Genomic DNA, 12,808 nt, shown 5'->3' with positions numbered 1-12,808 from the left:
CTAGGAAACTTTCTGTTTAATGTAGGAGAAGAATTAATCAAAACCCCCAAAATTAGTGATGTGTGGCCTGCCCTTGTGAAATGCTGGCTGATTGCTCTGGGCCTTATAAGGCTGAAAGTCTTTGATATCGCAGCCTGCTTAACTCTCCAGACTCTTATCATGTGCTTGACTTATTACTTGAGACTTTACGATCTCTGAGAGGATCGGAGGTGTGGCCTGTTAATATCCACCAGTTTAAAAATGGCTGCTAGGTGTTAATAATGGATGTGTATAACCAATGTGTTGTTGTTAAAACATGTGTTGTTGTTAAATGGATGTGTTAAAACAGCATCAGCAAAGCCAGGAATAACTGGATGGTCCTCCATCGGTGCTATACTCAGATCGTGCATGCTCTTGCAGAGTCAGAACAGTGTTTCAGAGGTGCATGGAACTGAAAACTCTTTTTGGATGTGGCCCAATGTAGTAGAAAGAATACAGACTTTGAAATCAGAGAACCATTTGAATCAAAACTGCCATTCACTAGCCGTGTGACCTGGTACAAATTATGTAACTCCTCTGCATCTCACTTTCCTCATCTATAAAATGGAAATCTACCATTGAGAACAAAACAAAAGTGCCCAGCGTTCAGCTGCTGAGTCATGTCTGACTCTTTGCAACCCCGTGGATTGTAGCATGCCAGGCTCCCCTGTCCTACACTATCTCCTGGAGTTTGCTCAGATTCATGTCCCTTGAGTTGGTGATGCTATCTAACTATCCCAGTATCAGAAACATAATGTGTATAGCAAACGCTAGTTTCTTTCCCTTCTGTCTCTGAAAGTGACTTGCCAAAGCTCCTATGACTAACTCAAGGTACAACTAGGGCTAGACTTGAGATCTCTTCTGGGGCTTGATCCATGCAGGAGATGCATGATTCATCTAAAGCTTGTCCCTTGCTGCCTCTTCCCATCATGGGGACTGATGTCCATTCTCTGTGTATTCATGCCTTCATCTCCTTCTAGAATAAAGTGGGGGCATGGGTATATAGTTAGTGGATCCAGGGCCAAGGGGAAGAAATTCCTAACAAGTGAGCATCACAAAATGCTTAGTAGACTATTTTTAAAGTTTATGCTCTTTCAAAGAATAATTAATTCTACTCAAGATCCTGAGAGGCTCTGGAAGCATGCATTCCCAGTAGATGGCAGCATTGTTTCATTTACTTTCACATAAAAGTTCACAGCCTGTGTTGGTTGCTAATAGTGTTAGTCACTCCGTCCCGTCTTGTGTCTTGGACTTCTTGAGACCCCATGGACTGTAGCCCACCAGGCTTCTCTGTCCATGGGATTCCCCAGGCAAGAATACTAGAGTAGGTAGCCATTCCCTTCTTCAACGTATCTTCCCAACCCAAGGATCGAACCCAGGTCTCCATTACAGGCAGATACTTTACCTACTATCTAAGCCACCAGGGAGGCCCCATATGAACAACAATAATTCCAGTAACAGTTTCACTAATGAACAGCGGGATGTTGGTGAATGCCGCTTTTCCCTCCACTTAGTTTTTCTCTCTTGAAGAAAGTAAGTGTGTGCTTATTGTTACCACTGAGACCTTTTGGATCTATGACCTTTAAGAAAAAAGTAAGAAAAATGGTTTCCTCTGCTTCCTGTTCAGAGGCTACTCACATTCTTTTATAACCTGGTCTCAAGTAAAAGACTCTGCTTTCAAATTCTTCCTTCCTTTGACTTATATTGATTGCAATCTGGCCAAACATTTGTTTGAAAACTCCCTTTGCTCCTAGGGCAGGGTTGCTTTGTGTTGGTCTTAGAGAGAGGCAGTTCTTCTTTTAACAGAAATTGATCTTTAATCAGTGTTCTGCAGTGCCTTATAGAGGTGGTATGCAAATAACCCCAAATCAATCCCAGGGCCAACAGACCAATGGGGGAAGTCTATGCTGCAGTAACTTGTAGATCAGAGTGCTTTCAACTGACCCGTTTGGCTTCCTGGGGTGTCAGCGGTAAAGAAACTGCCTGCCAGTACAGGAGACTCGGTTCGATCCTTGGGTCGGGCAGATCCCTTGAAGAAGGAAATGGCAACCCATTCCAGTATTTCTTGCCTGGAAAATCCCATGGACAGAGGAGCCTGGTGGGCTACAGTCCATGGGGTTGCAAGAGTGGGACACAGCTGAGTGACTGAACAACAGCAGCAACTGAGCCCTGATGGATTTTCCATATTCTTCACAAAGTATGAGGCTGAAGTGTAGAGGCTGAGAGATGACTGGCTAGTACAAGAATGTAAGTGTTTCTGGCCATGGCTCACTGCTGACTTCTGTCTGTGTGTTGCCGCAGCTGTCCCATTGGCTACCCTGGGAAGCGAGGTGAGTACATAGACTTCGATGGGTGGGATCCGCACAGTGCGGGCCGTGGGCATCAGTGGAACACCAGCCCGGTGGCTGTCCGTGCGCTGGTGCTGGCTTTCCTGCTGCTCCTCGGGCTGTGCAGAGCTCACTACTACTACAGGTGATTTTGCATCCACTGGAACTTTCCACCTCCTTCAAGCTCCTCCCAGGGGCTCTTGGAGATGAGCTGCTTCTACATACTTATTTCATTTAAAAACTGGAAGAACAGGAAATAGAAAACAAAACAAAACAAAAAATGATCCAGGGTTTCACTGCTCTAAAACATCTGTGGTTTTATTGTTCCTTTCCAGTCTTTGTCCATAGACCTATGTAGTATATTGGGTGGCTATATAACATCATGCATTTTCATATTCCACCTTTTTCTTTTAGCATCACAGGCTTCTCCTTACCCCATCCCCAGCCTGCATAACTATAATTTTTCATACATCCTGTCCATTGAGTTGATTTCCCACAAAATATTAACTTCTGCTCAAGAATATCAGTGTCTTCCCTAAATTGGAAGGAAGTTTCTGGTTCTTGGAGTTTGTGTTTTTAATCATTTCCAGTTAAAAGCTCAGAACTGTGGAATAATAGTATTTACATATTTATTACACACAAAAACCCCACTACATTGGGCATCGTATTGTTTGCTCATTTTCCACTTTCTTAAAAAGTAGGCCAGTGTCATCTACTATTTTCAATATTGAAAAGCATTTTATGCACTATTGTAGTTTGTCTGGCTAATTTAGGGCTTAATAAATGCTTTCTGTTCTTATTGTTATGATTTTCCAAGAACTGTAAGCTTCCCCAAGGAGTCCCACATTCCAAACCCTTTTCTATCTTGAGACACAGGATTCACGGGCAAAAATTTGACATTTTAATTCAGTGGTCCATCAGTAAACTTTGTACTTTTTAGCCTAGTGTTCAGTCAATATGTTGGATGTTTGTAGACAGAATACTGAATAATCAGCTGTTCATCCATTGGACAGAATGTCAAAAGAAAAGCAGATGTTTGGCAAATACTGTAAAAAAAAAAAAAATGGAAGGAAGAAACTTAAGTCCACATGTACTATAATTGCTAAGTTTGTTTTTTTTTTTTCTTATTCTGTGGACTACAACATAATAAGATTCTCTTGGGATCAAATTAAAACTGCCAACTTAAATATTGCCACATCACTGATATATACCAGTAAATACAACTCCAGCACTGAGTTTGTCAGTTAGGTGTGTTAAGCAATTTTCTTTAAAGAGATAAAATCAGTTATTCCTCCCTTTGTATCAGTCTTGCCTGTCTTATTTAGATTAACTGTCCAAACACTATTTGTTTTGTGTATCTCTGAAAAGGCTATTTGTGCAACTAAATTTTTTAAAGTATGGTAGTGTAATTACTTCATGAAACTTGATTTCTTGAAAGGCCTGCTTTGTAAGAAAATCAACAGGAAGTATGTTCCACAAACTATACCTTGAAACTTTGGAACTGTTTATGTTAACCACTTCAATTGTTCTCTTTGATGCCTTTGGTTAAAAATAATAACCCACACAATTTCCCAGTGGGTTCCATCTGTTACATGGAATTCACAGCTCCTGGCATGGGCTTCCAGAGCAGCCCCTATCTTCCTATTGCCCTTCCTCAGATGGGCAGATGGGAAGATCCCCTGGAGAAGGGAAAGGCTCTCCACTCCAGTATTCTGGCCTGGAGAATTGCATGGACTCTAAAGTCCATGAGGTCGCAAAGAGTTGGACACGACTGAGCAATTTTCACTTTCAGATGGGCAGACAGGCCTGTGTGGCTGAGGGTTGCACTCCCAAAGGGAATTGAGCTGCCATCTGCCTTGAAGTAGTAGCGCTGTTTGGGAATCTTGAGGCTGGCTGGTGTCTTCCCCACCACCTTTCCCTCATTGCCTTCCCTTAGATGGCTGCTCAGATGTGATGCACCAGCCTCTCTCCCTCTTGAGGCTGGGCTCTGAGGACAGGGGTCCCTGTTAGATCTCCTTTCCTTTTGCCCCCTCCCCTAGGGCATGACACCATGCCTAGCATAGACCTGGATGGAGCCTAGGCTTTATATCTGTTGAAAGCAAAACAAAACAAAGCACAACAGGAGAGTTATGAGTTGAGTTTTATCTGGAGCAAAATGAAGACTACAGCTCAGGAGACAGCAGTTCAGATAGCTCTGAGAAACTGCTCCAAAGAGGTAGAGGGGAACGTCAGAATATATGTGCTTTTGGTGAAGGCAGGGGGAGGACGTGTGATCAAGCACATATTTTTTTTGCAGAAGGTTATTGCTAGTCATGAGGAGCAAATATCACCATGAAGAATTTTAGTATTTTTCTAGGTACAAGGAGATGCAAGAATTTGGTTCATAAAATCTTTTCCTGAAAAATTTTTAACTCTCTGAAGCTGTATCCTGCCAGATTTTCCCAGAGCACAGAGTGCTTCACTTCTGCTCTTCACCCTGAACTCCTTTCAGGGGGTGTTGAAGGTCAGCAGCTTTAGCAGCTCATGACTTAATCCTTATAGAGGTAGATGGCGCATGCCAATTTGTAGCTGGCCCATCACTGTGACCCAGCCCCTGGGCTGCCCTTGGTAGCCACGTGCCTTGGGTACATCACTACTGTTTTCCAACACCACTGGCTTCACTAATGAGATGGAGTTAATACTGTGTGTCACACAATTGCTGTGATAGTGTTTCTATAGGCACTCCCCTCTCTACAAATTCAAAGTCCATTTAAGCAGAGATTTTGTTGTTTTTCCATTGCTTTGTCTCTAGTACTAGCACAAGGCCTAGGATATAGTTAGTACTCAGTCGATATATCCATGAATGCACACGTGCCTTCCCCTGCCTCCCATGCCCTCCTCCTCCCTTCTCACAGTACCTTGCAAATAGTGAAACAGAATCTGTAAAATAATGCAGGAAAGAAGGCTTTAAAACCTAAAGTTATGCTCCTAGTCTCCTTAATACTTCTCTTCTCTCATGCATCTTAGGTACCTAAATTTCAGTAACATAAGTAATTGCCTGACCATTGTTGAATGGGCTACTGTTTTGTTTTGAGATAGTCTCACATTTTGGCTTTATTGCAGGACTCAGAAGTGGCTACTGAAAAATCCAAAGAATCCTTGTGAAGAACCGAGCAGAGATGTGATCCGTAGCAGGCCTGCAGATGGCGAGGCTGGATGCCTTTTTGCCCCCAACCTTGGGTAATGTAACCAAAGTACATGAAGCAAGAAATTGGCTTTCTATTAATCCCAGTTCATTTTTTCTCGTTCTTTGCTGAGTTGAGAGAGACTGGAACCTATTATAACTTCCAGCTGGTCTTAATATTACCCAACACCACGGCAACTGGGAGGTCCTGGGTGGGCAGTGGGGCTGGGGGAACTGTGTCCTAAGTTAATCAGACGAGCTAAACTAGTGCCCTGATGTAATGGCCCAAGACGTTTATGGGGTCCTTTTTCCTATCATGTACTTTCTTGCTATAACTTAGCTTTTTATATGTTTGTGAAAAGTCTTTCCCAATTTTTAGGTGATCCCTTTCAGATGGATGTCTTACAAACTGAAGATTATGCTCCTAATTTTCTTAAAACTTCTTTTCTTACACACATTTTAAGTCCTTAAACTTCAGCAGCAAAACAGTTTGCCAGCTTTAGCAAATAAAAATACAGAACACCTAGTTAGATTCAGACTAATACTGAAAGTTCAATTTTAAATTCAAATATTCCTAGGTATCCTGTATTTTCCAAAAAGCATAGTAACTGCAAAGTTCAAAATGCTTCATAGATCATCCTCTTCAGTCACTGATCTTAGAACCCTAGAGGGCAGACATGGGACAAAGCTCTCTTGCAATGGTTGGGATTTCCATTTCCAGGATCCTGTCAGAGACACGTTGACTGGTTTAGTGTGTATTGTTGGTATCATTTGTGGCATATATTGTGGAAGAAGCTGGAATATATGACAGGCCCATGGGGAAGTGAAACCTGTGGGCACATAGAGAAAAGCTTATTAAGGGGGTTTAGAGGGTCAAAGGTATCATTTGGGGTCCTTCCCATATCGCATTTTCCTGCCTCTACCTCATATGCATTTCAGAGAATAGCTTTCCTGTGGCTGCGCTTTTGACGGACAAGCAACCATCTGTCTCTGCCCGTTGTAGGCATTCAGTGTGTACTTATTTTTTGGTTGAACTTGAGTACAGAAATGCAATAAGAAATAAATTCTGACTTTACTCTTCTACCAATTGGCTAATTTTCAGCAAGTCACTTAACCCCTGTTTCCTCCTCAGGACTCCAAGGCATTTGGATTACATGGGCTGTAAGATCCCTTCTGTTTCTAGTGATTCCCTATATGTGTGGTTCTGGGTGAACTTAGTTACAGAAATGTCCTCAGATCTTTGAAGCTTCATGTCTTCAAATCCTTAATTACCCTGATTCCATTGTTAGTCTATATGGTACTTCCTTCAGGTTTTAGGTAGCAAGTTTAGTTCATTTTATTTAAATCATAGGGGAGAAGGAAAAACGCAATCTGTGTGTATCTTCTTATTTAAAAACTCAGAGACGCTTGCCGCTGTCGTGAGCAGCGTACGGACACAGGGCCATGGTGAGGGGCTGATCCCCAGTGGTCAGAACCATCTTGACACCAACTGCTGCTGTGGGCATCAGTGAGAATGGGGGGGAGCACCTGAACGAGGAGGAGAAGCAGCAGAAACAAGTTTGGTTCCATCAGCTGCCTTCCCCAACCCAGGCCAGAATCCTGGAACCTAGGTTCTTCTAGCAGAGAGGCATGTGGTTGGAAAATTTGCAGTGCAGAGGGCTGAAGTCTGGCCTGAGCCAGACAACTGAGTGTCATTTCTGCTTTGGCCCAGCTTCTTCGTTCATTCATTTCTCCACTCTTCCCCAGTAGCATATCGGACACTTCTGACCTGGGGGGCTCATCTGAGAAAGGTATGATACCTAGGAAAGGTTTGCCATTCCCTTCTCCATTGAGAAAAATGGGCATGTGCCCTTAAACAGTGGGTCATGTATTAATTTTGCATTGTGTTACCGCAGACTATTGATGAGGAGGAGGTGGCAAGGATGCTTAGTGTTATGGAAAATAAGAAAATGAAAATGTGTTCAGGGGATTCACCATTCTCTTACAAATATTTCTTTCTAAGGTAATGCTCAAAATTCTCCAAGCCAGGCTTCAGCAATACATGAATCGTGAACTTCCTGATATTCAAGCTGGTTTTAGAAAAGGCAGAGGAACCAGAGATCAAATTGCCAACATCCGCTGGATCATGGAAAAAGCAAGAGAGTTCCAGAAAAGCATCTATTTCTGCTTTATTGACTATGCCAAAGCCTTTGACTGTGTGGATCACAATAAACTGTGGAAAATTCTGAAAGAGATGGAAATACCAGACCACCTGACCTGCCTCTTGAGAAATCTGTATGCGGATCAGGAAGCAACAGTTAGAACTGTACATGGAACAATAGACTGGTTCCAAATAGGAAAAGGAGTATGTCAAGGCTGTATATTGTCATCCTGCTTATTTAACTTCTATGCAGAGTCCATCATGAGAAACACTGGGCTGGAAGAAGCACAAGCTGGAATCAAGATTGCCCGGAGAAATATCAATAACTTCAGATATGCAGATGACATCACCCTTATGGCAGAAAGTGAAGAGGAACTAAAAAGCCTCTTGATGAAAGTGAAAGTGGAGAGTGAAAAAGTTGGCTTAAAGCTCAACATTCAGAAAACGAAGATCATGGCATCCCGTCCCATCACTTCATGGGAAATAGATGGGGAAACAGTGGAAACAGTGTCAGACTTTATTTTTGGGGCTCCAAAATCACTGCAGATGGTGACTGCAGCCATGAAATTAAAAGACGCTTACTCCTTGGAAGGAAAGTTATGACCAACCTAGATAGCATATTCAAAAGCAGAGACATTACTTTGCCAACAAAGGTCTGTCTAGTCAAGGCTATGGTTTTTCCAGTGATCATGTATGGATGGGAGAGTTGGACTGTGAAGAAGGCTGAGTGCTGAAGAATTGATGCTTTTGAACTGTGGTGTTGGAGAAGACTCTTGAGAGTCCCTTGGACTGCAAGGAGATCCAACCAGTCCATTCTGAAGGAGATCAGCCCTGGGATTTCTTTGGAAGGAATGATGCTAAAGCTGAAACTCCAGTACTTTGGCCACCTCATGCGAAGAGTTGACTCATTGGAAAAAACTCTGATGCTGGGAGGGATTGGGGGCAGGAGGGGAAGGGGACGACAGAGGATGAGATGGCTGGATGGCATCACTGACTCGATGGACGTGAGTCTGGGTGAACTCCGGGAGTTGGTGATGGACAGGGAGGCCTGGCGTGCTGCGATTCATGGGGTCACAAAGAGTTGGACATGACTGAGCGACTGAACTGAACTGAACTGAACTGAATAAACCACTCATTCTTCCTATACTTTTTTCAAAAAGAAATATGGTCAAGGAAATTTTTTTTTCTTTTCTTCTCTATATTTCTGAGTTATGGGCTCATTATGTGGAGGGCCCATTTCTGAACCAATGGAGCATAATCAACCAGAGCCTTGGGGCAGCCTCTCTGCTGGGTTACTGATTGGCAAGGAAAGAGTTGACCAAACTGTACCCTTCATCCTGGGGCATGGGGTATCTTCTTTTCTTTCCTTTTATCTTTGACTTAATAATACTTTAATCTATCTTTTGTGAAAGTGAAAGTTGCTCAGTCATGTCCGACTCTTTGCGACTTCATGAACTATATGGAATTCTCCATGGAATTCTCTAGGCCAGAATACTGGAGTGGGTAGGTGTTCCCTTCTTCAGGGGATCTTCCCAACCCAGGGATCAAACCGAGGTCTCCCACATTGCAGGCAGATTCTTTACCAGCTGAGCCACCAGGGAAGCCCAAGAATACTGGTGTGGGTAGCCTCTCCCTTCTCCAGTGGATCTTCCTGACCCAGGAATTGGACTGGGGTCTCCTGCATTGCAGGTGGATTCATCTCTTGTGAATGTGAGCCAATTAACTCTGGTCAGCCTGCATTGCAAGTGCCCAATCAAATGTGGACAGTACAAACAATGACATAAGTAATAATTCTGTTGACCAAAGAGAAATAATGTTGTTTTCTGGGCCTGTCTTTTAGAATTTTGGTTCCCAAGCTGTTCAAGCATGAGAAGACATTTCATGGATCCCTGAAAAATAGTAGCTGCATTTATGAGTGCTTATTAGTCACTAAGGAGCCCAAATTGTTCAGACCTTGGTATCATATTTAGGTGAATTTTATTGACTAAGCACCTACACACATATTTGGAAAGTTGGAGCAGATACATGTAAGAGGCATTATTTATCTGGTCTAGGGGCAACCTTCAGACCTCTTGTAGATTCATGGGTTGCTTATGGAAAAAGTAGTCCCTAGGGATCCATGGCCCAAAAATTGGGATTCCAGAATTAGAATTGATTCTTCAGTAAAGGTATTAGTACTGCCTAGTTGCTTTAAGCAGAGAAGACGATGGCACCCCACTCCAGTACTCTTGCCTGGCAAATCCCATGGATGGAGGAGCCTGGTAGGCTGCAGTCCATGGGGTCACAAAGAGTCGGACACCACTGTTGGACACGACTGAGCTACTTCGCTTTCACTTTTCAGAGAGAGTAGCATAAGACTTCTCACTGAAAACTGAAGCCTTCACTAGCCAGAGAAACAAATTTGATAGGGCCTTCCTTTTGGCTTTCCCCTCCTATAGGATGAACATTACAAAGCCATAGACTTTAATGTATGTTGAGATAATTTATGAATTTTAAGTGTTTTCTGTCTCCCTTTTGTTCTCTGCAGTTCGTGGTTGTAAAGGAACATCAAAACCTCAGGAATGGGAGTCCATCTGAGGCCCTCAAGGAAGGCCTGGCAGCAGATGTTGGCCAGTTTTCCCCCCTGGATCCTGGTGAATGATTATCTTTATCTGGATCTTGAAGTTTCCCTGACTGTGGAAAGTCTCATCTATGCACAGAAGCAATAGTGAAATTGTATAAGCTATGTGAACAACTGGCTGTATTGGAATGCCGTAGAGCTTAGAGAAATACATTTGGACCAGATTCCTGTCTTATGTGAGGTTACCACATTCACTCAAAACTCTGGTCACAGAGCAGTCTGCTGGATCCCTTTAAGCAAGCACACAGTGAGTGCCACCTTATTCTGAATTACACTGGAGTTTGAGGTCATCCTTGGGGTTATGGACCTATACTGGCTGCTGTCAGTATGGTTCCAGCGAAATTGCAAATGACTCCAAGAAACTGTGTTTCATGTTCTAGAATAAAGGGTTCTTGTGAATTTAACTTGATCTGGGGATTCTCCTAGGGATTGAGGACTATTTAAGTCTTATTAGGGTCTAGCCCTCAGCCAGATGCCTGGCCATCTGTGAAATCCAGTCAGACCCCTAGAAGAGGGGCCATAAAATCAACTCACATTTTCAGGCTGTTGTGGAGCTCAATCTGCTTCAGGTAGAAATGGAGTTATATATGATTTGACATAATACTTTTACCAAGAGTTGCATTATGATAAGCTTCTTGGGCTTGGGTCTTAGATATATATCATAGTCGTATTTCCTAACTCACAGGACAAGGTTGAATACACTTTGTATCATAAACCTTTAGAAAAGTCTGAAAAAACTTTGAGACAATAGTTTCTCTGCTTATGAGAGGCACTTCAGCCCCTTCATATTTCACTTCAGAGAATATATTTTCTGATATTTGCCCTTCATAAATATGCTGATTACCATTCTCTCCTCCTAGAACTTCCTTGTAGAGAGAACACTGGCTTCTTGTTTTGAAAAACTCACTCCAAACCCTGCTCTCACTCATGTTGCTATGTAACCCAGATTCAGTATGACTTTATTTCCTAATTTGAGGAAGGCTTTGGATACTAAAGTATATTTCAGAATTGAACATTCAAACTACAGCAAATATTTTACATATTATACATATATGTTAATAACATATAAAATATATACTATATATAATATTTATTGTAGTTTTAATATGTGTTGTTAACCTGGATAATGAAAATATTTGGCATTTGCAAAAGTTGCTTAGGGTTTTGTAATTTTTGAAAGCAGTGGAATACCTTACATAGTACTTTTTCTTGAGGAGCTAAAAGCAAATAATTTTTGGGTATGAAAGTAATCTCCTTTAGAGGTACATATAATGTAATTTTGCAAATGAAAGAGTATGGTTAAGCCCAGAAAACACTGAGGACTCAGTTAGCTGACTATTTTCAGAAATAAATTAGAGTCTCTCTCTTTTTGCTCATTCTGTTGCAAACAGTTTGGCCCATTCTGTATGAGCCACTCATATACCTGTCTCCCAATACGAGTCATCACATCCCCAATCATGTCTAGCCAGCTCATAAATGTTTAATACCTGTTATGAAAGAGCATGTAGAGATTGGAGGTGGGGAGGTAGAGTGGAAAATGAGATAAAAGCTCAGGATTGGCTCTGAATCAATTCTTTGTCTATTCCTGGAAAACCCATTAAACCACAAGCCATACTAGTAGTGCCTCCAAAGTTACTTATTCATTGACCAAAACCAACATCAACTGGAGCAGGTTAAGGGTAGAATACCATGTCAGGGAATAGGAATGCAACTGCATTTAAAACCTGGGCTCTGTTTTCAAGTCATTTATGGGCCAAATGGAAAGAGAGAGAGTTCACAGAGAAAGCTAAATAGCAATGTCAGGTAGCACAGTCCTTTGAATCATCTTAACTAACCAAAACTATTTTAATTTTTTAAAAATTGGGTTCAGAATGGCTTGAGAATAGGTCCATTTGTATCTCATATTTCAGGTCTACTCTCCAACCACTGTTAGGGTCTCGTTGGCTGGACACTGTAAGTGATGGGAATACTGAAATGCCTTTTTTCTGTTGTATAGCGTCCTTGGAACAGTCATCATGGAGAGCGGAGCCCCAGATGTATACGGGCGCAGAACACGGAGGCTGTATTGCGTCATCCAACGATAGAGGCTCTGGTGACCAGGGGTGAAGTGTAGCTTTCATCTCCTCTCCGAAGGGGCACGGCCCATTGCTGAGGGGCTTGGGACATCCTGTCCTCTCCCATCAGCTCACCCTTTGTGGCAACAAAGATCTCCACACCAAATGGAGCTGACTCTGAAAACTTGAATTAAAAGTAAGATCATGAGGAATAAACCGTATTGATAGATGGTTAATACTTCATTTTTAAAGTAGAGGAAAAATACAGATTTTCCATCTTTAATCTCTACAACAAATCACCTACTCAGTGTTGAAGGCAAATATATATTGTGTTTTTGCTTCTTCCTTCAAGTAGTCTTACTGCAGACTTTCAAGTAAAGTAAACTGGAGAATTATTTGGTATCTCATTAGATACCAAAATGGGGGAAATAGTGCTTTATAAATTGTGTTCAAGTGTTCAATAATAAATACGAATTATTTTCCTGC

At 42.1% G+C, this 12,808-nt stretch overlaps 1 protein-coding gene across 1 annotated transcript in view; it reads left to right on the top strand.

Annotated features, from left to right (window-relative positions):
- EGF (epidermal growth factor) overlaps window positions 1-12,511 on the top strand; it is a 101,468-nt gene extending 88,957 nt beyond the window's left edge. Inside the window, 6 exon segments of the mRNA XM_070372916.1 lie at window positions 2,320-2,490; window positions 5,448-5,539; window positions 5,542-5,564; window positions 10,176-10,281; window positions 12,265-12,366; window positions 12,369-12,511. Of these exon segments, the coding sequence (XP_070229017.1) occupies window positions 2,320-2,490; window positions 5,448-5,539; window positions 5,542-5,564; window positions 10,176-10,281; window positions 12,265-12,366; window positions 12,369-12,511 (637 nt within the window).
- The last annotated feature ends 297 nt before the right edge of the window (window positions 12,512-12,808 follow it).

Source organism: Bos mutus, chromosome 6, assembly GCF_027580195.1.
Source record: "Bos mutus isolate GX-2022 chromosome 6, NWIPB_WYAK_1.1, whole genome shotgun sequence".
Taxonomy (NCBI): Eukaryota; Metazoa; Chordata; class Mammalia; order Artiodactyla; family Bovidae; genus Bos; species Bos mutus.
This window is presented reverse-complemented; position numbering and strand designations above follow the sequence as displayed.